Source organism: Globicephala melas, chromosome 20, assembly GCF_963455315.2.
Source record: "Globicephala melas chromosome 20, mGloMel1.2, whole genome shotgun sequence".
Lineage (NCBI taxonomy): Eukaryota > Metazoa > Chordata > Mammalia > Artiodactyla > Delphinidae > Globicephala > Globicephala melas.
The window spans coordinates 45,470,192-45,493,325 of record NC_083333.1 but is presented as its reverse complement, the minus strand read 5'-3'; the positions used below and the strand labels follow the sequence as shown (position 1 = coordinate 45,493,325).

General features: G+C 59.6%; 1 protein-coding gene across 16 annotated transcripts in view; it reads right to left on the bottom strand.

Moving 5' to 3' along the window:
* Positions 1-23,134, bottom strand: part of CACNA1G (calcium voltage-gated channel subunit alpha1 G) — a 62,845-nt gene that overhangs the window by 11,559 nt on the left and 28,152 nt on the right. For 6 of the 16 annotated variants that reach the window (XM_060291266.1, XM_060291272.1, XM_060291277.1 and 3 more), the window contains exons 10-26: positions 21,301-21,452; positions 20,317-20,502; positions 20,106-20,220; positions 19,870-20,025; positions 16,985-17,053; positions 15,445-15,529; positions 15,168-15,361; positions 13,950-14,381; positions 12,956-13,056; positions 12,611-12,734; positions 10,667-10,735; positions 10,347-10,531; positions 9,406-9,532; positions 7,840-7,965; positions 7,186-7,275; positions 6,194-6,386; positions 4,360-4,413 (exon numbers count right to left, since the gene is read on the bottom strand). In XM_060291266.1, the coding sequence (XP_060147249.1) occupies positions 4,360-4,413; positions 6,194-6,386; positions 7,186-7,275; positions 7,840-7,965; positions 9,406-9,532; positions 10,347-10,531; positions 10,667-10,735; positions 12,611-12,734; positions 12,956-13,056; positions 13,950-14,381; positions 15,168-15,361; positions 15,445-15,529; positions 16,985-17,053; positions 19,870-20,025; positions 20,106-20,220; positions 20,317-20,502; positions 21,301-21,452 (2,458 nt within the window). Of the gene's footprint in view, positions 1-4,359; positions 4,414-6,172; positions 6,387-7,185; positions 7,276-7,839; positions 7,966-9,405; positions 9,533-10,346; positions 10,532-10,666; positions 10,736-12,610; positions 12,735-12,955; positions 13,057-13,949; positions 14,382-15,167; positions 15,362-15,444; positions 15,530-16,984; positions 17,054-19,869; positions 20,026-20,105; positions 20,221-20,316; positions 20,503-21,300; positions 21,453-23,134 lie in introns of all 16 variants that reach the window. The other 10 variants (XM_060291269.1, XM_060291275.1, XM_060291278.1 and 7 more) reach the window with 5 other exon arrangements.

The following is a 23,134-nucleotide window of genomic DNA, read 5'->3' as shown; positions in this document are numbered from 1 at the left end:
GCTTCCCCTGCAGGCTGGGCTGGAAGCACTGTCTGAGATCTGTCAGAGGCATCGTATTTCTCTCGTAATTAGTGAACCACTTAGTTATAAAAATCATGGTGCCAGAAGGTTGACCTACTAAAGCAGGCAGAATGAATCTGGGGGCGGGAGATTACAGGGGGCCCTTCCTCCACGTGTGAGGAAAGGCCATGCCAAGTTGGGGATACATGTCATCAGAGGCAGCTGACAGATTGGGTCCCCAGGCAGCCACAAAGAAAGAAGAGGCACCCCGTGGGGAGGCTTGGGGCAGCCTCAGGTCCCAGACAGCCCTTCCCCCTCAGGAGGTCTAGGGCGGAAGCCAGCGAGCCGGGGCTGCAGCCTCTGAGGACTGTGCCAGGGGCGGCAGAAAGCTTTGGGCTCAGGCCAGCTTGGTTATAACTGTCCTTTCCCATGCAGGACTATTAACAGAGAGGTAAACTGAGGCGGGGAGCGGCCTGGGTGGGCCCCCACCAAAGGCCAAAGGCAGAAGAGTACCCAAGAGCTGCCCGTCCAGCCTCACCAGATGCCACGCACCAGCATCGGCCTTGAGGTGTGGATAACCGAGAGGCAGAGAGCCCCAAGTGTTCTGGTGCACCGTACGGCGCGTTGGGCCATATTTCTGTTTCCAGAGATGGGCCAGTCAACTGTGGCTTTGTTTGCTCAGGCAGCCCTCCCGGCCCCCAGGGGAATGGGGGTGGAGCGGCTGGGGTCAGGGGACAGCAGGAGGCCACAGGTCATCCACACAGCGATGCTATCGTGGAGGGTGACTGGGCGAGCCAGCCTCTTCCTTCCTTCCTTCGGTACCCACAGAACCAGAGGGCGCTAGGCGCCCAGCCGTGCCTTAGCAGCTGGAACTCTCTCTCTGCATTGACCTCCATAAGTGCCGGAAGCACCCGATCCCATTATGCTAAACTAGGGATGGAGAATTAACTGAAATGTTTGAACACAATTAGGTTAGAAAGAGTGGCTCATTACTAGCCCCGTTATTAGCTGAGACAATGCAGAGGAGAGGTTGGGAGAGTCCCCCCCCCCTCCCCTGTCACCCCAGTCTGACTGTGTTGGCAGCCCCAGGCCAGATGGAGCTGCTGTCACCACCTCCTGGCCTTGCTCTAGGAGTCTGAGGAGCGGGTGGAGGCCCAGAGGGAAGGTGGGGGCAGGACGACTGAAGCAGGACATCTGTTCACAGAGACCGGTCCCAGGCCCTTGAGGTCTGTCCAGAGCCCTTCTACCCTCGGCCTGGACCCCAGACCAGCAGGTGCCCAGGCTGCCAGAAATCCCCCCATTAGAGCACAGGTCCAAAGAGTACCAGGGCCGACCTGATAAGCGTCTCCTCCGCCAAACCTTTTGCTTTACAGCGGGAGAGAAGGAGGCCCGTCAAAAAGTGAGTCATCTACACGTTGGGAGGCAGCAACGGAGCCGGGACCTGAACTCCCAGCCCCAGTCCCTCACCAGCTGCCAGGTGGGTTTAGACACAAAGCCTTGGGGCTTCGGCCCGGAGGGTGCCCTCGAAGAGTTTGCCCAAAGGCTCTTGTTGCTGGGCTCTGAACGATGCCACGCCCCTTTTGCTCCCGGACCTCGGTTCTACAGGCAAGCACCTGGGCTCAGAGAAGAAACTGAGAACCCCTGGGAGGAGCCTCGGGTGGGTGTGCTGCTCTGACAGCTCCAGCTGTAGCCCAGGAGGGGCCTTGACCAGTGGTCACTGGCACGTCGGCAGCCCTGGCCCCATCTCCCTGCCTCCTACCAGTATGAGCCGCCTTAGGTGGAGAAAATACCAGAGTCAGACAGCAGGGAGAAGGGCACCCCTAGGACTGCCCAGCCCCCAGTCAGGGGCGGGAGCAGAGGAGAGGTGCAGTAGGGGGTGCAAGGCTGTGAGTGAGAACCACAGGCACAGTGAGTTAGTAGGGGTCCCCGGGAGCGCAAGGCACAGCCAGGGCGGAGGGTTTGCAAAGGAGTGTGGTGGGGCTAGGAGGAAGGCAGGGGTCACTCCCAGGGACACAGGCCCCCATGACAGAGGCCACCTTCAGCTGCTATAGCCAGGCCCGATCAGTGGGTCCTGACGGAAGGAGAGAGGGTGAGTGGAGGTAGGTGCCCCAGGAGGCCGAGGGGAGCAGAGCTGGTGCTGGAGGCTGAGTGATCGCTTGAGGCTGCCTTGCTTGCGTGGCAGCCCCGGTCTCTCCTTCCACCTGGAAGCTGGGCTGGACCCAGGTGTCTGGTCAGGACCATTTTTCTGATAATCAAAGACTCTTCCCTTCTGCCTTTCCCTGGGATATGCCTGCTCCGCCTCTGCTGGGGGCAGCACAGGGTGGGAGTGGTGCTGGCAGGGGGGTATGGTCACGTGTTTGATTCCAGCACCCCGGACTGGAGGGTGTGATTTCATCCCCATCACACCGTTGGGTAGACTGAGGCACTATCATCGCCACCCCCTGCGAGCTGATTGGAGATGCAGACGCTCGGGTCCTACCCTGGACCACTCTGTGAGAATCTCTAAGGTGGGGCTCAGTGGGGAATCTGTGTTTTTATATGTCCTCTGGGTGATTCTCAGGCACGGTGAAATCTGAAAAGCTCTAGTGTGGACCACACAGAACACAAGGTTTGGGAAAGAGGAACATGGGGTGATGTGAGCCCTTGTTTGGGGTCTCTGAGTCTTCCTTACCAGCTGGAAGGGTAAGACACTGTTGTGACCAGTGTACATACCTGCCTGTGCCAACAGGAGCATGGCAGAATACCCCCGGAAGCGGGGGTGCAGTGTGAGAGTAAGGAGAGTGTTTAGCATTAAGTGGGTGTGTCAGGAGAACGGCCTCGGGGGCCACGGGAATCTGCATGGGTTGATTCTTGGGGGAGAAGCCTCTGCGGGCCAGCCCTGTGGTATCCTGGCCTGAGTGTGTATGTGTAGACACGTCAGCCTACAGACCAGGTGAACCCGTAAGGGAAAAGCTGAAGGCCACGTCCCCTCACCCTCCTCTCACTCCCTAACACACCAGGGACTCACAGTACAGACTGACTCTGAGATGTGGGGCCCAGGCAATCCAGACACAAAGCAGCTAGAGCCTCCTGAGCCCACAGATGGTCTCTCAATGCCAAACATCATAGCTCAGCACCGCGGGGACAGGAGATATCGACCCACCCGGGGCCTCAGGGGTGACCTCTCAAATGGCAGCTCAGGGGGTCCCCTTTGATCAGGCAGCCCAGCACCACAGGGCAGCGTCTGCTGGAGCCAGGCTCCTGGGGGAATGCAGAAAAGTGGAGGAAGGTACAGCCCATGGTTCCCAGCCTGGAGTCCCAGTCCCTCAGCCGCCGGAGGGGGCAGCCACGTGCGGGTCCTTAGCTTCTTCTCAATATTTCTAAAGGCTTATAAGAAGTCAGATGCCTGTGCTGAGACCCCACAAGCTAATTTAATGGCAAAATGCTCTTTCTTTGCTATCGTTCAGTGCGAAAGCTTCAGCAGCTCAGAAGCTCTGATTGGCAATTAGATGTGCCGTCGATTAATAAAAACGGTGAAACAAAGTCATAATTGAAGTGCTCTCAACTTCAATGACAGTCTTTTAAAATGTGGGGTCTGTTGGGGGAGATGACAAGGGGGGCCCACGGGGATGAACAGGTTGGGAACCGCTGGGTGGAGACATCAGAGGGTGTAACGAGGCGCCACGACTCTGTCACAGATTCTCAAAACCTCTGAACCTCTGTCTGGGGGCTGTGTTGGGAGAGCAGGGGCCAAAGGACCAGGGGAGGACAGGCAGAACCAGGAAGGCCTTCCCAGGGACACGGCTCTCAAAGAGAATGACCCAACTCACGCCCAAATCTTTGGCTTTTGGGGGAGAAGCATGTGGCTAACTCGGGCCTTTGACTCCTAATTCCTGCTGTTCGTAGCGATGACGTGGCCACTGCAATTACTTGACCATTAACGAGTCTGTTCAATTATTCATCGTTACATTTTTAAAACAAATCCGCTCCTTCTCTGCTCCTCTTATCCTGTTCGCTTGGATCAAAGTATCCCCTTCGGACAAAAGGAGGCAGGAGAGATTGCCGCTCTGATAATCGAACAGTGTGACCTGGGAGGAGGTGGCAGGGGGCTGGGAGCTCGGGCCTCGGAAGCCTGGCCAGACAAGGAGCGTCCACCAAGAGAAGCTGGATGGAGGGGTGTGCTAAGGCCCTCACCTCCTGTCCAGCTAGCACAGGCCTACGGGATGCCATGGAGCCCGGCACCCCAGGGACCCTTAGCCCTCACCCTGAGAGGACAGAATCTGTGAGCCATGGAGAGGGAGCAAAGAGGATGCCGGCACGCATGAGGCGGGCCTGGCTGCCCGGGCCACACCCTGGAACCCACAACCCCAGACGCAGTACCTGGCGCCGCGCTGGCTGAGCTGCCGGAAGCAATTACATCGTCCAGCATTAGATCTAAAAGAACGAAACACGACATCGGTCACTGGCCGGACCAGGTGGGCTGGGCAGGGCCCCCTCAGCAGCTTGCTCCCCCTGGGCTCTGACCCTCACTCTTCCTGTGAATAGGGCGTGCTGAGCAAGGGTGGCTCGTCCTGAGCGCCAGCCCCAGACTCGGGCACAGCTCATCAGGGTCACAGGGGCAGGGAGTCGGAGGCATGGGGAGGGGAGGAAGCCTGTCCTCAGAACAGATGTCCACTCCTACCCGTGCTGCGGCCTCAGCAGCACCTGAGAAGGCTGCAGACCCCGGAAGGGGAGCCAGCTGGTCAGGCAGGGCCACGGGTGCCTCCTGCCAAAAGAGTTCCATCTGCAGATGTCCTGCCGAGAGGGCAGACTGCAAGGAGGGGCGGCGTGGGAGCATGGCTGCCGGGGGCAGTGCGCCTGCTCAGCCTCAGCGGTCCACAGGGAGCCAAGATGGGGCCCCTAGCCCAGATCTGCTGCCCAGAGGCCAGTGTCCCCGCCCCGCCCACTGGAGCAGCCCCGCCTCTCACAGGGAGCGTGGGCTCTGTCCCACCCAACCTCCCCCACACCCCCCTACAGCCCTCCCCTCACTCCAGGTGCCTTCACAGGTGGCAGGAGATAGAGCCAGGGGCTGAGGGGGGCACCGCAGCCCCCCACCCTCTTGGTAGTACTCACATTTCAACAAACCAAAGGGAAAACTCAGAGCACCTCATGGATCTTATCGGCATAAGAAAGACGGTTGTGAAAGGGTAGAGAGAGGAGGGGAAACCCACAGACCAAACAGAGGCAGACACACAAAGGCCTTGAGAAACCCACACATAAAGACACTTAGAGAGACGTGGGCAGTGACTGAGAGAGAGTCCCACAGATTGTCGAGTACCAGACAGAGAGGCAGGAGTCCTGCAGACGGGGAGGGGAGCCAAGTGCAGACACATCTGCAGACACAGGGGGAGACAACAGGACCCGCACGCCTGTCACCCCTCGCGTCCTCCCTGGAATCTGGGTGTCTTTCGCTTAGCCTCGGCCCGCCCACTGGCATGAGAGTGTGAGGAGGGAGGGGGTGGGGGCCTCACCCGGCTAATGGCAAGAGATATTGGAGATCCAAGGTGAGCGGCTGAAGGGTCTAAGTCCAGAGCGTCATGACCTTAGAGTTCCTGTGACCTCAGACCTTCCCTGAGCTGAGGGAGTATTTTTGTACCGCTTGGCAAAAAAAAAGGACAGTCGGGAAGCCAGGGAGTTTTTCTGGAGATAGGGAGGAAGGAGGGGTCTGGGGTTTGCTCACGCCACGGTCCATCTGTAGGTTCTGCTGAGGCCTTGCCCAGCAGCTACAGACACTGGGTCGCCACAGGATGAAGATGCTTGCTCGCCAGCGCTGGGGCAGGCAAGGCTGGCACTTGGGCCAAGCCCGGGGTCAGTGGGCACTGGCACGGGGCAAGGCGGCAGGATTTTCATCCCATGAGGCTCCTCTCAGAGTCGAGCTGGGAGGGACCGTGCATCAGCTCCCACCTGGCATCATCTGGGGAGCACAATGCTGAGACCGGGAGCCCCGCAGGGGGGTAGCTCCCCTGCCCTCACAGGGCTGAACTGGTCTGCTTCATGCAGGCTCTAGAGGCTGACATGCTCTCGAGGGGAAGGGGGAGGGGAGGGGGTGGGAGCATCTTCTCCCTGCCCCAGCCCCAGCCCCTAGCCCCTAGCCCCCTACAGTCGCAAGGCCAAGGTCAAGTACGACTCAGAGAGATGTGGAAAGACTACCGACCAGCCATCTGCTTCTCCTTACTCCTTCTCTTTTTCTCCAATCTCCGTAGACGCTTCTCCTCCCGCCGCCGGGCCTCCTCCTCCTCCTGGTGCTGCCGACACTTGTGGAAGTTCTCCACCACCACGCCCACGAACATGTTCAGGACAAAGAAGGCCACGATGAGCAGGAACGAGATGAAGTACAGCAGCATCCAGGGGTTGTGGTTCATGATGGGCTGGTGGGGAGCAGGAAGGACAAAGTGGAGATATTAGCGCAAGGGTAACTGTCACAAGTGCTGCCCTACAGCCTGCGTTCCTTCAGACAGGGCCTGCGCACTCAGTTACGCAGACCCAGCAGGTGATGTAAAGGAATGATGTGGGTTTGGTGTTAGGCAGTAGGGAAAGGTGGGGACTGTGGCTAAATATAGAGAGTGGATGTTCTATCCAAAAGGGGCAGCTGCTTCTTTGATTCAGCTGACTCCTGCCCTTCAGGAATTCAAGCCCAGTGTTTCCAGATCTTTGGACTTCTCCTGAGCAGGCCCAAATCCAGATTTTCATGTAAAATTTGTCAATTTTTTTTTTTTTTTTTTTGCATTACGCGGGCCTCTCACTGCTGTGGCCTCTCCCGCTGCGGAGCACAGGCTCCGACGTGTAGGCTCAGCGGCCATGGCTCACGGGCCCAGCCGCTCCGCGGCATGTGGGATCCTCCCGGACCAGGGCACGAACCCGCGTCCCCTGCATCAGCAGGCGGACTCTCAACCACTGCGCCACCAGGGAAGCCCACATTTGTCAATTTCTAACTGCTTACCACTAATTCAAAAAGTTTTAAATATGTTGGAAGCCAATAAAGCATGACCGGATTTGCCCGCAGGCCACCAGTTAACAGCCTCTGCTGTAAGAGGTGATGCCGCTTGGATGGCGTTTTGCCAACCTGCCTTGCTGTCTTTCTGTCCAAGCCTACGCCCATCACACCTGGAGTTGGCCCACGGTGAGTGACCTGAGCGCAAAGATGGATCCTGCCCACCTCAGCCCTACCTGCTGGTCCACACCGACAGCGTCCAGCCCATCGTACATGATATCCACCCAGCCGTCCTTAGAGGCCAGCACGAACAGGGACATTAGGGCCTGCGGGGGGGGGAGGAAAAGACCACTTGAAACCTAGGATGCGTGGTCAAGCCACCCACCACTTCCACCCAAAGCACCTCCTGGCAGTAGCTCAGGGACCCTAGGCCTTCGGAGTCACGCTCCAGGCCCCGGGAGAGCTCTCTTTCCCAAGTCTCCCTGGCTGCTCTGAAGCCGGAAGAGCCGTGGGAGATGACCTCAGCCAGGTAGAGCAAGGGACCCCAGGGTCCTGGAAATCCGGAAACCAAAACCAGGGTGGGGCAGGGAAATAAACCAGCAATGCTGAGCGAGCTATTTCATTTTCTACATTTCTGTTTCTGTGAATGTGGAGTGAGAAATAGAATCATCTTGACAATATGCCTGCACCTTGTACCATGCTAAACAAATACACACCTCATCGCACTGTATCCTCACTGCTCCCCGCCAAGGAGATCCCATTAGGACCCATTCACTAGCTGATGAGACAGAGGCGGGCCAGTTGCCCTGCATGCATCACTAAGCATGGAATTGTGTCCTCCCCAGACTCCTGCCACCACTCCCACCTCCACCTTGCAGCCTGGGGCTCACCTGGCCGAGGTTGTCAAAGTTGTACTTGTGCCGGACCCACCGGTAACTGGCCTCAGCACAGTCTGACTTGTTAGTGATGTTCCTGGTGTCCTCGCCCTGGCACACGAAGAACTTCCCTTTGAAGAGCTGAACACACACATACCCGGAGACAGAGAGAAGTGAGCTGTGAGCACAGCAAGCCCAGACCAGCCCTGGGGCTTAAGAGCTCTGGGCACGCCCTGGGTGAGGGCCAGGAGCTCGGTCAGGTCAGAGAAACCCTGACAGGAGCCTCCCCTGCAGGCACCCCTTTCTCGGGGCTCCTCGGAGCAGAGGCCCTGGAGAGGAAGGAAAGGTCCTTGGGGAGGGCACTGGGAAAGGGTGGAAGGAGGGGAACAGTCATTCACTTTCTACAAAGGGGGAGGCCCGTGATTCTCCAAGTGGGGCCCCTGGACCAGCCTCATGAGCACCATCTGGGAATGTACTCCAAAGTACAAATTCTCAGGAACACCCCCAACCCAGCGAGGCAGGCACTCTAGGGGAGGGCCGAGGGATCTGGATTAATGGACCCCACTTAACAGATGAGGAAAACCGAGGCTCAGAGAAGTAAATTCACTCATTAAGGCCATACAACCAGTAGGTGGTGGAAACGGGGCCCGAGCTCAGGTCTTTCCGACTGGAAAGCTCACCCTCACTCCAGAACAGACAAGGCTATGACTGTGGGGAAGGGATTTGAGGGACAGGAGGACCAGGGGGCCTAAGTAGGCCAAAAGTAAGGGAAGGGGAAGGGGCACCACGCAGCCCTGGCAAACGTACACCAGACTGGTCTCTAGAGCCGGAGGATTCGAGGGAACACAAGAATACCCCGTCCCCAGGGCAGAGTGGATACCCCAAGGAGCCAAAGGAAGGGATAGGGGTGGGGGTGGCCACCCAGGAGCTCCCTCTGGCCCGACAGCAGCCATCTACGCTGCAGCTGAAACATCTGGAGCCTGGGGCGAGGCGGGTGCTCCGGAAGAGCAGGACGGAGGGGCTCCCCTGGCTCCCGGAGGCGCCGGCTGAATCCTGCAGGCAGCTCCCTTTCTTTTTCCTCCAAAGCCAAGTTCCCTCCCTGGGACAGAGGCCAAGTTTCCCCAGCAGCCCCCACTTCCTGCCTCGTCTGGGGTCTGCACCCGCCTGCCTGCCAGCTCCCTGCTAACCTGGCCCAGCTGCCTGGGCCCTGGATCCCCGGGCCTGGCCTGCAGCCCACCCGCTCCAGCAGGGAAGGAAGGGAGGGGATCCCTGAGCAGACTGTGGGCCAAGGCCAGCGTCTGCGCTTGGAGTGGCGCGTGAGAGGGCAGAGCGGCAGCCTGCGTGGGCACTGGCCAGAGCCCGAGGCCCTGTCCCCTTTGTGGCCTCTTCCAGGTTCCCAGTTTTCTCCAGAATGCCCAGGAGGCAAAGGGGCCTGAGGCCTCGGGCTTGGAGGGAAGCATCCCTATTTATTCTTCTCTGGGATAAAGGTGGCGGCGGCACCTGGAGCCACAGCACCCTGGGGCCAAGAGGAAGGCTACTCCTCAGGTTTCTGCTGACAGCTGGCCCCAGAGCCCCACAAACCTGCACCCCCAGGATGCCAAAAATGATGAAGAAGGCGCAACAGATGACCACAATGTTGCCAATGGGCTTCAGCGAGGACATCAGCGTTTCCACCACCAGCTTCAGCCCCTGTGCCCGACTGATTACCCTGGGGAGGGAGGGAGGGGGGTAAGAGGGGTTCCCGGCTCAGACGCTCCCTTGCCCCTTGCCCTGCTTGCCACTCCCTCCCATCTTGGCTCACTTGTCCCCATCCTGGGCTCTAGTGGAGGGAAGAGGTTGACACTCTGGGCTTACAGTGCAGACACCCCCCACCCACCCCCAGACCTCCACCTCCACTGCCAGGATGTCAAAGGATTACCTGATGGGGCTGGGGTGCTGATTCAACCCAGGGATGCAGTGTGTTGTGGGGATGGGGAGATAAACTTGTGCGGAGCACGTAGAGGGCAGGCAGGGACGGAAGGGGTGGGGAGGTGGGTCATCACAGCCAGGAAAACCCTCGCTGGTCAGTCAGTATCCACCCCGTTCACGTTCCCACCCACGGAAATTCCCGACTCTGGGTGGGGGTCGGGGTGACTGCCTTATTGGTGAGATCCCCTGCTACAAGTGTTACCTGGACCTGGCGGGTAGTCCCTGGGATTGGGGGGGGAAAGAGGGGGAAAGCAGGAAAGTCTGTCACTTCACGGGGAAGGCCAAGTGTCACCCCTGAGGGTTCCACCCAAGGGAGAGCTGCAGCTGAAGGATGTGAGGGTCCTGCCTATGGCCACTTGTACTGTGCCCTGCAGGAGTGTGTCACGTGGCGGGGGTCACTGAGGGGGGTGCCCGTGGAGGGAGACTGCCGGGGCCGCAGTTAAACCCAGTGAGAAGCGGTGTCTGGAGTGGGGGACAGGGCTCCCTGTGGGGTCGCAGGCAGGAAGCAGGGGCAGGTGGGGCGCTGGCCGTCGGGGTGTGCCTGCCCAGGGCACCTGAGCGGGCGCAGGGTTCGCAGCAGCCGAAGCACCCTCAGCATGCCGAGGATCTTGGTGCCGCTGTCGGAGACCATGGACACCAGGATGTCGATGATGGAGATGAGCACCAGCAGGCCATCCAGAACGTTCCAGCTGCTGCGCAGGTAGGCCTGCTCCCCGAAGCACCAGCCCAGCGCCACCACCTGAGGACGCCCGGGCGTCACCGGCACTGCCGCCTCCCTGCAGTCAGTCCCCAGCCCTGCCCTCCATTTGTGACCCAGGCTCTCCACCCCCACCGAGCGCCAGATGGCTCCAAACCAACGCCGACCCCACGTCACCTTCACTGTCATCTCAGCCAGAAAGACTGCGGTGAAGATGTAATTGGAGAGGGTCAGGAAGATGCGTTCCTGTAAGAGAGAGCGGGCAGGTGTCGCCACTGGGACCCCCTCCTCGGGCCATGTCTGCTCTGCACACGGAAGCCAGGAGCTGCCTCCAATGTCTGACTCAGAACGAACCCCCCACTCTCCCCAGCAAAGCAGACAATCTCCTTCCTGCTCTCCCCCCCCCCGCCACTCAGACACACACACACACACACACACACACACACACACACACACACACGGAGAAGGCGTCAAGCCCCGACTCACTTGCAGCTCTGGCCACAGTCCCACTCTTGCCCCTGAACAGAACTGCCCCCCCCACTACCTCCCGGAGCGGCCTTGAGGGGAAAGTGCTTCCCACCGCAGTGCTGTCATCTGAGCCCCGTATCGCAGGCCCTATTCATCAATTCCTTTCTTAAAACTGGAGCAGGATTTAGCTTGATCTCTTGACGCCCCATCCTACTCTCCTCTGCTCCACGCACTGGCTTTCCTGCTGTGCCCCAGAAATGGAGCCGCAGGGCAAGCTGGGGGCCTGGGTACAGGCTGTGCGTCCCCAGGCACCATATTTATGCCAGGCATAGGGTGAAGCAGGGCAGGAAAGAAGGCGACCCAATCCCCTGATATCTGTGGGCTGATTCCATCGTTGGGTGGCCAAGAGAGGGGTGTAGAGAGCTGGAGAGGCGGCGGCAGGCAAAGTGTGAGTGTCAGAGGGAGTGAGAAGCAGCGAAAGGGGAGAGGGAGAAGCACGCACGTGACAGAGCTAGAGATGGAGGGGCTGAGTGGGAAGGTGGGGGAGAGACGTGGCCACAGTGAGCTCTGAGGCAGGGCCCTGGGCAGGAGGCAGATGAGGGGGCCAGTGTGATCAGCCACGTTTGCTCCAGAGGTGGGGGTCCCCGGTGCTGTGCTCTCTCACCTATTCCCAGGCTGGCCCTCCACTCCCCAGGCTCCCTTCACCACCACCACCACCCGCCCCCCACACTGGCCTGGCTGGAGCCCACCCTAATGGAAAACAGAAGCCCCAGAAATGTCGAAAACTGAACAATGGTATGCGAGGCAGCAAGAAGGGGCGGAGACCACCTCCAAGCTAGTGGTGAGAGATGCCAGGACCTGGATCCTGTGGGGCGACCTGGATCCTGTGGGACCTCCAGCAGAGCCCCCCACCCTTCTAGGACCTGGATCGCTGTGGGGCGACAGGCTGCGATCCCAGGCTGGGGAGAGACAGCTCCCAGGACCGGCTGGGCCCATCCTGAAGAGGTCAGGCCCGGGGAAGTATGTCCAGATGCGCCGGCCCATGGCCTCTCCTCTCCTTCCGAGGAGGACTGGCAGGTTCACAGCCAAGCAGAAGTGACCAGCGGTCCTCCAAATGCCCCTGAAACCCTACTTGCCTGTGACCTGGCAGTACCCTGAGGAGCAAAGGGCAGCTTCCCTCCCCGACGTGGCACCGCCAATGGGGCAGGTTGGGCAGGATGCCTCCCCGTCAGTCACCAGGTCCTGGAGACCCTCTGCCACTCAGCCCGGCCAGGGCCAGTCTCACTGTTGCCCTCACCATGACACTCACTGACTCACATACAGGCCTCACAAGCCCCCGGCGCATGAGAGCAGGCCATCTGCAAACAGCTAGGTGCCACGAAGCTCACTTTTCCCCAGGCGAGGAGAAAGGCCCACTCCCCCAGCTGGCTACTGTGTCACAGAAGGGAAACGGAGGCCAGCGGGGGACACAGGAGGCACCCTGGGGCATCAGTTGCACGGGTTAGAGTCAGAGGGATTCCTGGCTCCCTGCCTCCGTGTCTCTCCGGGCCGCCCTGCCGCCTGGCTCGCTGAGTGCGTGCTAACCCGCTAATCCGGGAGGGCTGGGCGCCACGCAGGCGCTCAGAAGCCGCTGTGTCAGCCCCAGTGACTCACAGCACTGTGGGGGTCGATCTTGGGGCGCTCCATGGCGATGGTGATGCAGTTGAGGAAGATGATGACGAGGACCACATGGTCGAACATCTTGTGGGTGATGATTCGGTGACACAGCAGGCGGAACCTGCTCCGGGACAGAGGCAAAGGCTGAGTCGGGGGGAGCAGGAGGGGGGGACAGCAGTAAGGGGCACTGCCCCTACCCATCCTGGGCCCTCCCATCCCCAGGCCCCGCTCTCATCCTCCCCCACGTCAGGGGACACTTCTAGCATCCCTGGGATGGAGCTGCAGGAGAATTTCCCACGAGAAGGAGAGGTTGGGGTGCAGGTCAGGGACCCTCTTGCTGACCTTGACTGAGGAGGGAAGATGTAGGCAGACCAGGAGTCTCGCTCCAGGCAGCAGGCAGGGAGCCGGGCCCGGACCCACGCTCTCATCCTTTCTCCTTTGCTCTGTAGAAGGATGGCCCGGGATGTGAGCAGGGCCAGGCCTCCAAGTTCCTGATCCCTGGTTCCTCAGCGGCCCCGTGGCCCTCACGCCTGGTCTACCCTCTCCACTCTGGCCCAGCCCTATGCCTGGCTTCTCTTCCTGTATTCTTAAAACCACCGCAGCATCTCCCCAAAGCCCCCCTCAGCCCCTGAGCATGCCTCACTTCCTTCATCTCCCCAATCCCTCGCTTCCCCCGGGCTCTCCTCTCTTCCCGTCTCTGCCTCCAGCCCCGCCCCCTGCCTGCATTCCCTCCTTCCCTCCCCGGCGGGCTTGGAAGCCACATCAATTATCAGACACTGTCCCCATCACAGCTGCCTGTTCGAAGACACACCTGGCATGAGGAGACACTGGACCTTTCTCACATGCTAACCCTGGGGTCCCAGTTCCCTGAGGCCCATCCCCAGGGTTAACGGTGGTGGTGGTGGGGGGGTTGGGAAAAGGGTGAATGGGTAAAAGTGGGTGTGAGATCAAGGCTTGTGATGAGGTAGAGGTGAGAGAGGGGACAGAGGAGGGTATCAGTTTGGAGAGATGAGTGATGGGTCTTTCTGAGTCACAGTGGGAGGGCCATGAAAGATTCATACGCATCTGCCCGAAGCCATTCTTATCCACCAAGGATGCAGAGCTGCAGACCCAGGCGTGACAAGGATCTGGGGCTTGGTGGGACGGGCAGAGGGAGAAAGGGGCTCTTTGAAGCCTGGCTTCAGGGATGATATCCCTCGAGATCCTTGGGGCGTGCTGGTAACTCCCTGAATGCCATACAACTGGGAGGGGGTCGTCCAGTCCTGCACCAGGTCAGGCACAGCTCCCCTCACTCAAGGTCAGGGGTGAGAGGTCACTGTGCCCACAGGGGCCTCACCAAGTTGCCCTCGTCATCGCCATCGTCCCCATCCAGTGGGGGATCGTCGGGCCGCAGGGCCCGGGTCAGGCGTCCTGGAGCTGACTTGCCGTTGCAATCCTGGTGCTCAGAGGCTGAGCTGCGGCCACTGGCTGTGCGGTGCAGCCCGGGCACCTGCAGTGTGTCCGGCAGGTCAAAGGAGCTCTTAGCTTCCCGCTCCAGGGAGCCCCTGCGGCGGCGGTCACTGCCCGCTGGGCTGGCGCGCTCCTCTTCCGAGCTCTCCTGCTCATCCTGGCTCTCCTGGCCATCGCCCGACAACAGGGACCTCCGCTCCCCACTCGGGCTCCTCCGCTTCAGGCTGGGGGCGCGGCCCAGGCTGTTCCGGCTGGAGCGCCTGCTAGTCCAGCGGCTCGCTGCGCTCCAGGGACTGTGTGGGGAGCTGCGGGCGCTCGGCTGGGGGCCGAATGGAGGAGAGAGTGGCCTCAGCCAGGGCCTCATGGCCCCACGCCCCTTCACATGCATCCTGGCTCCCGTGAGCCTCTCTGGCCTCACATCAGGGACAGAGGTAGGAGCAGGAGCCCTGGACCTGGATGCCTGGACTCACACCATCTGTGCGACCTTGGGCAAGTCACTAACCCTCTGCGTGCCTCAGTTCCTCATCTGTAAAAGCGATATGACCCTAGCACCTGTTCCTCATTTAGGTGAGTGGCAGTATCAAATCACAGTGAGAGCGTGGGCCCTGACACCAACCTCCTGGATTAAAATGCTGGCTCTGTCGCTTGCTCACTGTGGAGCTTCCCACAGATCACTTTGGCAATCTGAGACTCAGGTCCCCGTCTGAAAAATGGGGATGATATTGGTACCTACCAGATGGTTGCTGTGAGGACCTCGTGCATTAAGAACACTTATACGCAATGTCTAGAACAGCGCCTGGCACAGAATCAGTAACTGGATGGGGTTTGCTATTATTAAGATGAGGCATTCCCTCCCGCTTTACAGAGGGAAATGAGTCTCCTCCAAGGACACTCGGGGAACAGAAGAAATAGAATCAGAACTCTGCTCTTTTGCCCCCAGGGCCAAGGCTCCTGTGCCTGCCTGCATCACCAGCCCGCTGATGCCCCCTGGGCCTTATCTACGCCGTGGCTCGGGGGCTGTCTCCCCAGGCCTGCCCATTCCACCTCTCTTCCCTTCTGATGTCTGTACATCTCCCACTGTCGGGCCCCCACAGGCACCCCCTACCGGCGACTTCGTCTCGTGGGGTGCCCCCGGTTCGGCCGACCCACTGCTGCTGGCGCGGCGGGACGGAGGACCCACAACCTCGGCCAGGCCAGTGCTGGAGCTCTTGGGCAGCGACATGGGTGTGGCGGCCGTGTGGATGATGAGCGGGGGCAACAGGCTCCTCCGCAGCTCCGGGTGCTCTCCCAGAGACACCACTGCAGGGGGAGAGACGGAGAGACCCTGAGTCCACTCAAGGCTGGCCTAGAGCCAGGGGCTGCCCCCGCAGAGAGATACTCACAGGCCAAGCGCTTCTTCCTGTCCCCATCGCCATCCAGGCTGGGCGAGAAGAAATCGGGCTCTGACACGGACTTGGTGGCGTCTCCCTAGGGTGGGAGAGCAGCGGGCCATTAGGAACCTGGCCGGGCAGGGGTTGGTAGGGTGGACCGAGGTCTCCCTGTCTTCACACGCACACACCACATATAGGCCACAAGGATCCAGCAACTATGGCACGAGGCATGCACTGGCTCAGGCCAGACCACCCAGGCTCGGGGCCCAGGGCTCTCAAGGGCCTGTGATACCTCAGAGAAGCCCACGGCTATCCCCAGAACCCACAGCACCACCATCATGGCTGGGACTGGCTTCAAGAATGGCTGAGGGGAGAGGGGATAGCCTGGCAGGCGGGTGGCACAGGCCAGAGGGAGCTGGGTGAAGTAGTCACTAGAGCCTCATTTCCAAAGGCCACTTGTGCCCTCTGCCTTGCCTCCATGGCTGCCCTCCCCTGAGCCTCAGACCCAAGGCCCCAGAGGAAAACTGAAGGACCCCAGACAGAGCAGCTCAGCCCAAGGACGCGACTTCAGTCCCTCTGCTTCTTCCCTCCATCTTCCCCAAGCCCCCACCTTCTCCCCTGGCTCCGTTTTTACCTCTCTCCCTGGCTCTGGGACAGTTTTTTCTTCTTCCTTAGCAGGTCAGTAGGCTCCCCAGTAATTACACACTTCTCCTTAAGAAGTTATTAAGAAATACTTGATTGCTACTTTTGATAAGGACATAAATATTGCGTAATTGGCATCTCAGGGGATCATTTTCATTAACTCAGTTTACATCCCTAACGAGGCCTTTAATTATCAAGTGGGATCTCCAGGGGGCTGCTTGGGATGTGCAGCGCCATGGGGTCCCATGGCAACCCTGGCTTTGCCCGAATTCTGGTGCCAGTGCAGGACACGGCAGGGCACAGGCTCAGTGTGGGGGCCAGGGGAGGAGCACGCCCCCGAGTACCTGCTGGACCTTCTGGGTGGTCAAGGGGCCAGAGACACAGAAGTAGATTTTAAATTCTGGTACCTTCTGGCAAGAGGCACACCCACCCCCACGTCCTCCAAAGCCTTGTTCTGAGCTGAGACAGCTTGTGGGGTCTCCACCAGAGGCTCAAGGCGAGGAGGAGAGGAGAGAGATGGGGGAGCACACGGTCTGCGGCCACAGATCCCGACTTCGCTGAGGCCCGACGACCCAGACTCCTCGGGGGCCGCAGTGGAGGTACACACATGCGGTGTACCACACACGTGCACACAGAGGATTCTAAGTCCCTTCCTTCTCCGGCCCATCCACTGGTCTGGTGGGACGGATTGGCGCCCTTTGCGGGTGAACAGGGCAGAGGCAAGGAGGCCCTCCCCTCAAATGTCCTCAAGGGGGAAGGGACTTAAAATCAAAGCAAACCTCACGACACCAAGGACCACCATGGCCACCACAGGTTGCACAGCAGCTGAGCGTGAACACAAGCACAGACACGGAGGCAGAATGGGGGCATGGGGCACGGGGGGCATGCCGACTCATGATCGCATACCTACCCCCTGGGAGTCGACAGGCAGCTGAATACAGCTTAACTGTCCACTCGCATCTTCCCGTTTGCTGATTTCCTACAGGGAGAGGGGGAGGCAGGGGACGGGCGCTGGTTACAGGCGCCGGGCTTTCAAACAGCAGCAATGTTGAAAGAGGAGGAAGAAAAGGAGGGGTGCAAACCCAACAGTGGGGGAAATGAGACATGGGGTGGGGGAGGAGAAGAGAGGGAACAGTATGGCCTTCCAGAATTCAACCACAGGCCCTGGAGCCAGAATGAACCTGAAGGGTGAGGGCAGAGGCCACAGAGATGGGAACAAGGGCAGGGAAGGAGACCGAGCCCTCCATTAATCCTAATAATACCAGCTATCGTTCCCTGGGGGCGTGGCAGGCATCACACAGCTGCTGCATTAACACTAGCTCACCTCCTCTCCAGGTGGGAAGGAGGTGCAGCGCGCACCATCTTAGAGAAAGCGCCTGAGGTTTGGAGAAGTTAAGAAAACTGCCCCAAGTCACACAGAGACCGAGAGATGCATCCGGGCCTCGTACCTGAGTCTCCAGCTCACCTTTCACTGGCTCTGAAGCAGCCGGCAGGGAGGGTGGGAAGGAGGGGTGGGTGGAAGTCAGAGGTGGGGGAGGAGACAAAAGGCCGGAGCAAGCACAGGCCTCTTCACTCCTAACTCCAAACCAGATGCTCCTACCAAGACGGGGTGTGACAAGTGACACTGGGAGGATGGCTACAGTGTTGTTTGATATCAATCAATGGCCTCACACAGGGCCTGCTGCCTGTTCATTTAATTAAGTGTGCAGATGATAAATATAGAGGGATTCAGGGCACCGCCCCCTGCAAGTCAGAGCATAAACAGCCCAGCTGGCCTGGTCCTCTAGGCGACCCCCTCCCACCTCTTGGCAGGGTGGCAAGGCCAGCAGGGGGCCACCCTTGAGGCCTCCTGCCGGTGACGCCCAACAAAATGGGGGTGTCCATTGCTTCCACTGAGGTAGGTTGCCTCGTTTGTAAAAAAGCAGGTCATCACACAGCAGAAGCCAGCCTCTTCTGCCAGATGGCGGGGCTCCCTCACAGCCACACGTGTGCCCCTGAAACGCCGTACAGCTGAGGGCAGGTGCCTCTGGAGATGTCCAGGCCACTGGCACTGAGTGACCAACCTCTCCCCCGACTCAGGGCTTCACAGGACAGTGAGAAGCTGGTCCAGCTCCTCACACGGGCACTTCAGGGCCATGCTGCTGCCCACCCCCTTGAAGAGGGGTTGATCCTGAAATCCTTTCTCCGTCATGCCCTGAGTGGGACTCTCTACCAGGCACTTGTCGAGGAGGGTGTGGCCCCAGGCCCTGGCCAATCCCTCATGCTGGGGCAGCCACAAGCCCCCAGCAGGGCCAGAGTGACCAGGCCAGGCCCAAAGGCCAGGCTGCTCTCCATTCCCACACGCAGCCTTTGCCACTGCCTAGCAACCAGGCCGGCTCAGCGGCTCTCGGTTTAACAAGGTGTCTGCTGGAAGGACCAGTGATGGGGGGCTGCTGCCCGTCCTGGGCGTTTCCAAGACTGCCGAGCTGGCTGAACGGCCACTTGAGGGCGGGAGATAGGCTTGGGGTGTTTTCCATTTCCACAGAGTTCCACAGGAATTTTTCTGCGAGAATGTTAGCTGTCGGGAACTGTGGTTTGGAAGAGGCTGAAGGACCCCTGTCCCCACTCAGCTCCTCTTCCCACAGGCCAAGAGCAATGGCCAAGTGGTGGGTCTCCACACAGACCTTGATTCTTGTGGAAGCACGTTGGCACCCTTAACCCTTCAGGCCCCAGGGAAACCCCAAATAAATGTCCCATCCCAGGGAGAGCACCAATGTCCCTCCCTCCCATCAAGAGGCCCAGCCCTCACCCGAGGCAGGGCCTGCCTTCCTGACCTGCCGCCCTCCCTGCCACCCAGCGGGGAGGAAATGCGATAATGGGTAACTACGGAATTACAACGGGAGGAGGCCAGTGTGGGAGAGTTACACCCGCACCCACCAGCCCAGCCCAGCCCACGGGGGAAGAGCCTTCCCTCGCAAGGCTGGGAAAGAGTCAGAAAATAGATTTTTGTTTTTCCACCGTGTGCTGGGTATTTATAGACCAGGCCGCAGCGGGAGTTTCCATCCGGGTCACCCGGAGAGAACTGGACCGAGAGCTTCTCCACACCCGACCTGGAGCATTTCTAGGTTGAGTCGACCTGCCCTGTGCTAGGCGCTGGGATGCTGGGCTGGGCCTGGGGCTTGGGTGGGAAGAGGGGCTGAGCTAAGGGAGCAGAGCGGGGTGCAGCCCTTCAGGCGGAGGCTGTGTCCTGGCAGGGCAAGGGCGAGATCAATGTAAATCAATATTAATTGATGACGCTGCCTGTGACGAAGGTGATGGAGACTGGGCTGGAAATAGGATGCTCATCTCTGTCATGCCGGCAGCTAATTGGGCTCATTTCTCACCCTGGGCAGCTCAGCCCTGCCCGGGCGCCGGTGGCATCTTCACCAGCTCGGCCAAAGCTCAGATGACTTGCTTGCAAGCTTCCCCCACCCCTCGGCTAAGGTGGGTTCCCTCCAGATGTCCCCGAGCGCACCTGTGCTCAGGGATCCAGCTGCACCGTGTGCCGACACTCACCCCGTCCAGCTCTCTAGGGACGCCCCTAGCCGGCTTTGCGGGGGAAGCCCACTCAGCAGCTAACCTTGGATCCAGAGACGCTCTGCCGCCACAACCACCGGGTCTCCCGAGTGCCGAGGGGCTGCCTGAAACCCAGAACTCCCACCCCTAGTTCCCCAGCCTGGTCTGAGGGGCACATCCTACAGAACCTCCCAGGACACCACAGCTCCGGCGGGGCCGCCGATTCCTCCTGGAAGTGGACGGCTGAGGGCAGGGGGTTACCTCCGCCTGGAAGCCCTCCACCAGAATGGCAACGAGCAGGTTGAAGAGCACGTAGTTGCCAAAGGTCATGAGGGCAATGAAGTAAAGGGCAGCCCAGGACGACGTGGAGGCCATTCCGTTGTAGAGCACCTTGTTCCAGTCCTCCTGGGTCAGGATCTGCCGGCCGAGGATGGGAGTCAGGGCCTTCACCGGGGGCACCCCACCACCCTGTCCACCCTGCCCTGTTACCCTGGCACCTGAAAGACAGTGACGATGGCCCAGAGCAGGGAGTCAAAATTCTTCCGGTCCGGCAGCGTGTCCCCATCCCTCTCAGAGGCAAATTTGCAGCCGAAAAGATGCATACCCAGGATGCTGAAGACACAGGAGCCACGGGATGGGGATCAGGGCCCCGGCGAACCCCGCCCCCAGGCCCTCACCCCGCTGGCGCGGATGCCGCACCTGCCTCACCTGAAGATGAAGATGAAAAGCATGAGCAGCATGCAGAAGGTGGCCACGTTGTCCATGGTCTTCATGAGCACCACGAGCTGCCGCTGCAGCGCCGGCAGGAAGCGCACCAGCTTCAGCACCCGCATCAGGCGGAAGGTCCGCAGCACCGACAGGCCGCCCCCCTGCTGGCCCACGATCTCCCACACGCTGCAAGGGGCGGGGGAGGGGCGGGAGGCCTGAGCCCGAGCCTGAGCCCGCTGCTTACTCACCCTCCTCCTGCCCCGTCCTTTAGGGGGGCCCAGCAGCACCTGAGGGGCTGGGCTGACCAGCACTGAGCAAGCGGGCCACAAGGGGCCCTCGGGCCTCCAGGCAGGAGCTCGAAGGTCTGGGCGACAGCTCCAGCCCTCCCCACCTCCCCTCTAGGCCAGTCCTCTCCCTCAGTCGGCCAATGCCGCAGCCTCAAGTTATGGAATGTTTGCTTTGTTCTCTTCTAATGAAATCTAAAGCCAATTCCAATAAAACAGTTCTTCTGGCCCAGGGCCTGGGGGGTGTGGGGGGCAGTGGAGCGCTTTCCCAAGGTCTCGGAAACCCTAAAGCAAGTTGCCAGCATCTGCGACCGTCTCCAAGCGCTTTGTAAGCGGGGACAGCTGGCTGGGCCTTACACCTCCTCCAACTCCTCTCCAAAGCCAGCTCCCCAGTCCTTGCCCACCCCAGGTCTGCATGGGGTCGAAGACAAGGAGTGGAAACGAGAGCAAAGACTTCAGAGGGGCCCAGCCAAAGCAGATAGGAGGCCACGTTCCGCGTGAGCAAGGTGAGGCCTAGGGAGAGGGTGGAGCGCAACGCTGGGGGCATGGAGAATCCTCAGCTGGGGGAGTGTAGAGCCTGTGGGTCAGTGGGGCCTGATTCCAGATCCCTCCACCCCAGAGGAACAGGCTGTGTGGCTCCTCGCCCCAGGCTACCCCGAGGACATTCCTCAGGCAAGAGGCAGCAGAGGGGCCGTCGTACCTGATGACAACAATGACACCGTCGAAGATGTTGTAGGGGTTCTTGATGTAGCCAAAGGGACCGTACACGAGCAGCTTCAGTAGCATCTCCAGGGCAAAGAGGCTGGTGAAGACGATGTTGCTGATTTCCAGGGCGTTGGTGAGCTCCTCAGGCTGGAGGACAGGGTGGGCATAAAGCAGCAAGGCTTGTCCCTGAGCCCTTCATCCCAGTCCTCCCAAACACCTGGCCACATGGAGAGGGGGAGAGGGGACAGCAAGCCAGTGGGTGGGAGTGGGCGTGTTGGGAGAGGGGAGTGGTGGTGCTGAATGCTCAGGCTAATGGGGAGGACCCTCCCCCAAAGGGTCCATGAGAAAATGCACTCAGGGGTGGCCACTGCACAAAGCCCCCAGCCCCTGGCCATTTCCAGCTCTGGGTCTCAGACCCTGGGGCCACAGGCTCAGGGGAGGCCTGTGCTGCGGGTTCTGCCCACCTCCCACTGGGTGCTCCGAGACCCATCCTGTCCTGTGCTACCGTGTCAGCTCAGCAGGCCCAGGCCAGCAATGCACTGATGCTGGCCGGTACCAGAGGGTGATTGCCAAGACCTCACACACATACGCGGTCTCACAGCCACACGCAAACCACACGTGGACTTGGCAGCACGCTCTCTTGGACAACTGTTGAGACGTTGCTTTCTTCCAGACACGCACACACTGCATACAGGTACACACAAACACACACAAATGCACACATGCACACACACATATACATAAGCACACGAACAAGTATACACACGCAATACCTGCGTGCATGCACACAGAAGCACGTACACACAAACACACTGATGAGCAGAAGGGAGACCCCAGGAAGGGTTGTCACAGATGAGGTGGCACCTGGAGCTGCTACCCGAGTCTAGGACACCCAGGTTAATTCTCCGCCTATCCTGTCAACTCACTGTGTGACTGACCTTCGGCAAGATCCTAACCTCTCTGGTAATTACTTTTATGCTCCTACCCGGGGTCTGGGATTGGGACTGAGGATACAACCTAGAGAGGTCATCAGAACTAATGACAAACTCTACTTCATCTGCTATTCCAGTGGAGAATATTAAGTACCTCCTCCCTTTTAATATTAAGTACCTACTGTATAATCCACCAGGTACTGTAAAATCCACCAGGTACGCAAAAACATGCCAGCTGTGCTCCCTGCCTCCTAGGAGCTCAGAGTCTAGCTGGAAACAAGTTGTACACACACAAAACAGCTGAATAACCACAAGAGACCTTAGATGCTTTGGTGCCAAAGGAAATTATCCAGACAGTGAATCCAGGAGTCCAGGGGAGAGAAGGTGAGGGAGGAACACACTGGGAAAGCCTTCATCGGGAGGCAGCACTTGAAATGAACTCTGAGGGTGAGTGGGGTCTCTCCAGGCAGAGGGAAGGGGAAGGCATCACAGGGTCGAGCCAGGGAATGAGCCATGTCTGGGTAGAAAGGGAGGGGCCTGGCCAGGCTGCAGGCTGCAGCTGCAGAGTGGAGCCCACTGCCCACCTGATGAGGTGTCTTGACCACCCAAAAGCCCAAGATCCGTAGTAGCTACTCAAGAAGTTTGAATTAAATAACCAAGTGAAGCCCTTAGTCCATCAGACACCTCCCCCCGTTTACTCAGCTGCCTCATCTGGCCGGCTGCCCAGGTAGGTCACCCAAACATGCAGCCAGGCCCTGGGCACCGCCAAATGTATCCTAATGGCCCCAATATGTGTGGCCAGCCTGGGTGGGAGGGGGTAGAGCTGGAAGGCAGGGTCTTCTGATTGACTAGCAGGTGAGGGGCATTTGGGGTCTCAACAGCTACTTAGAAGGAGAG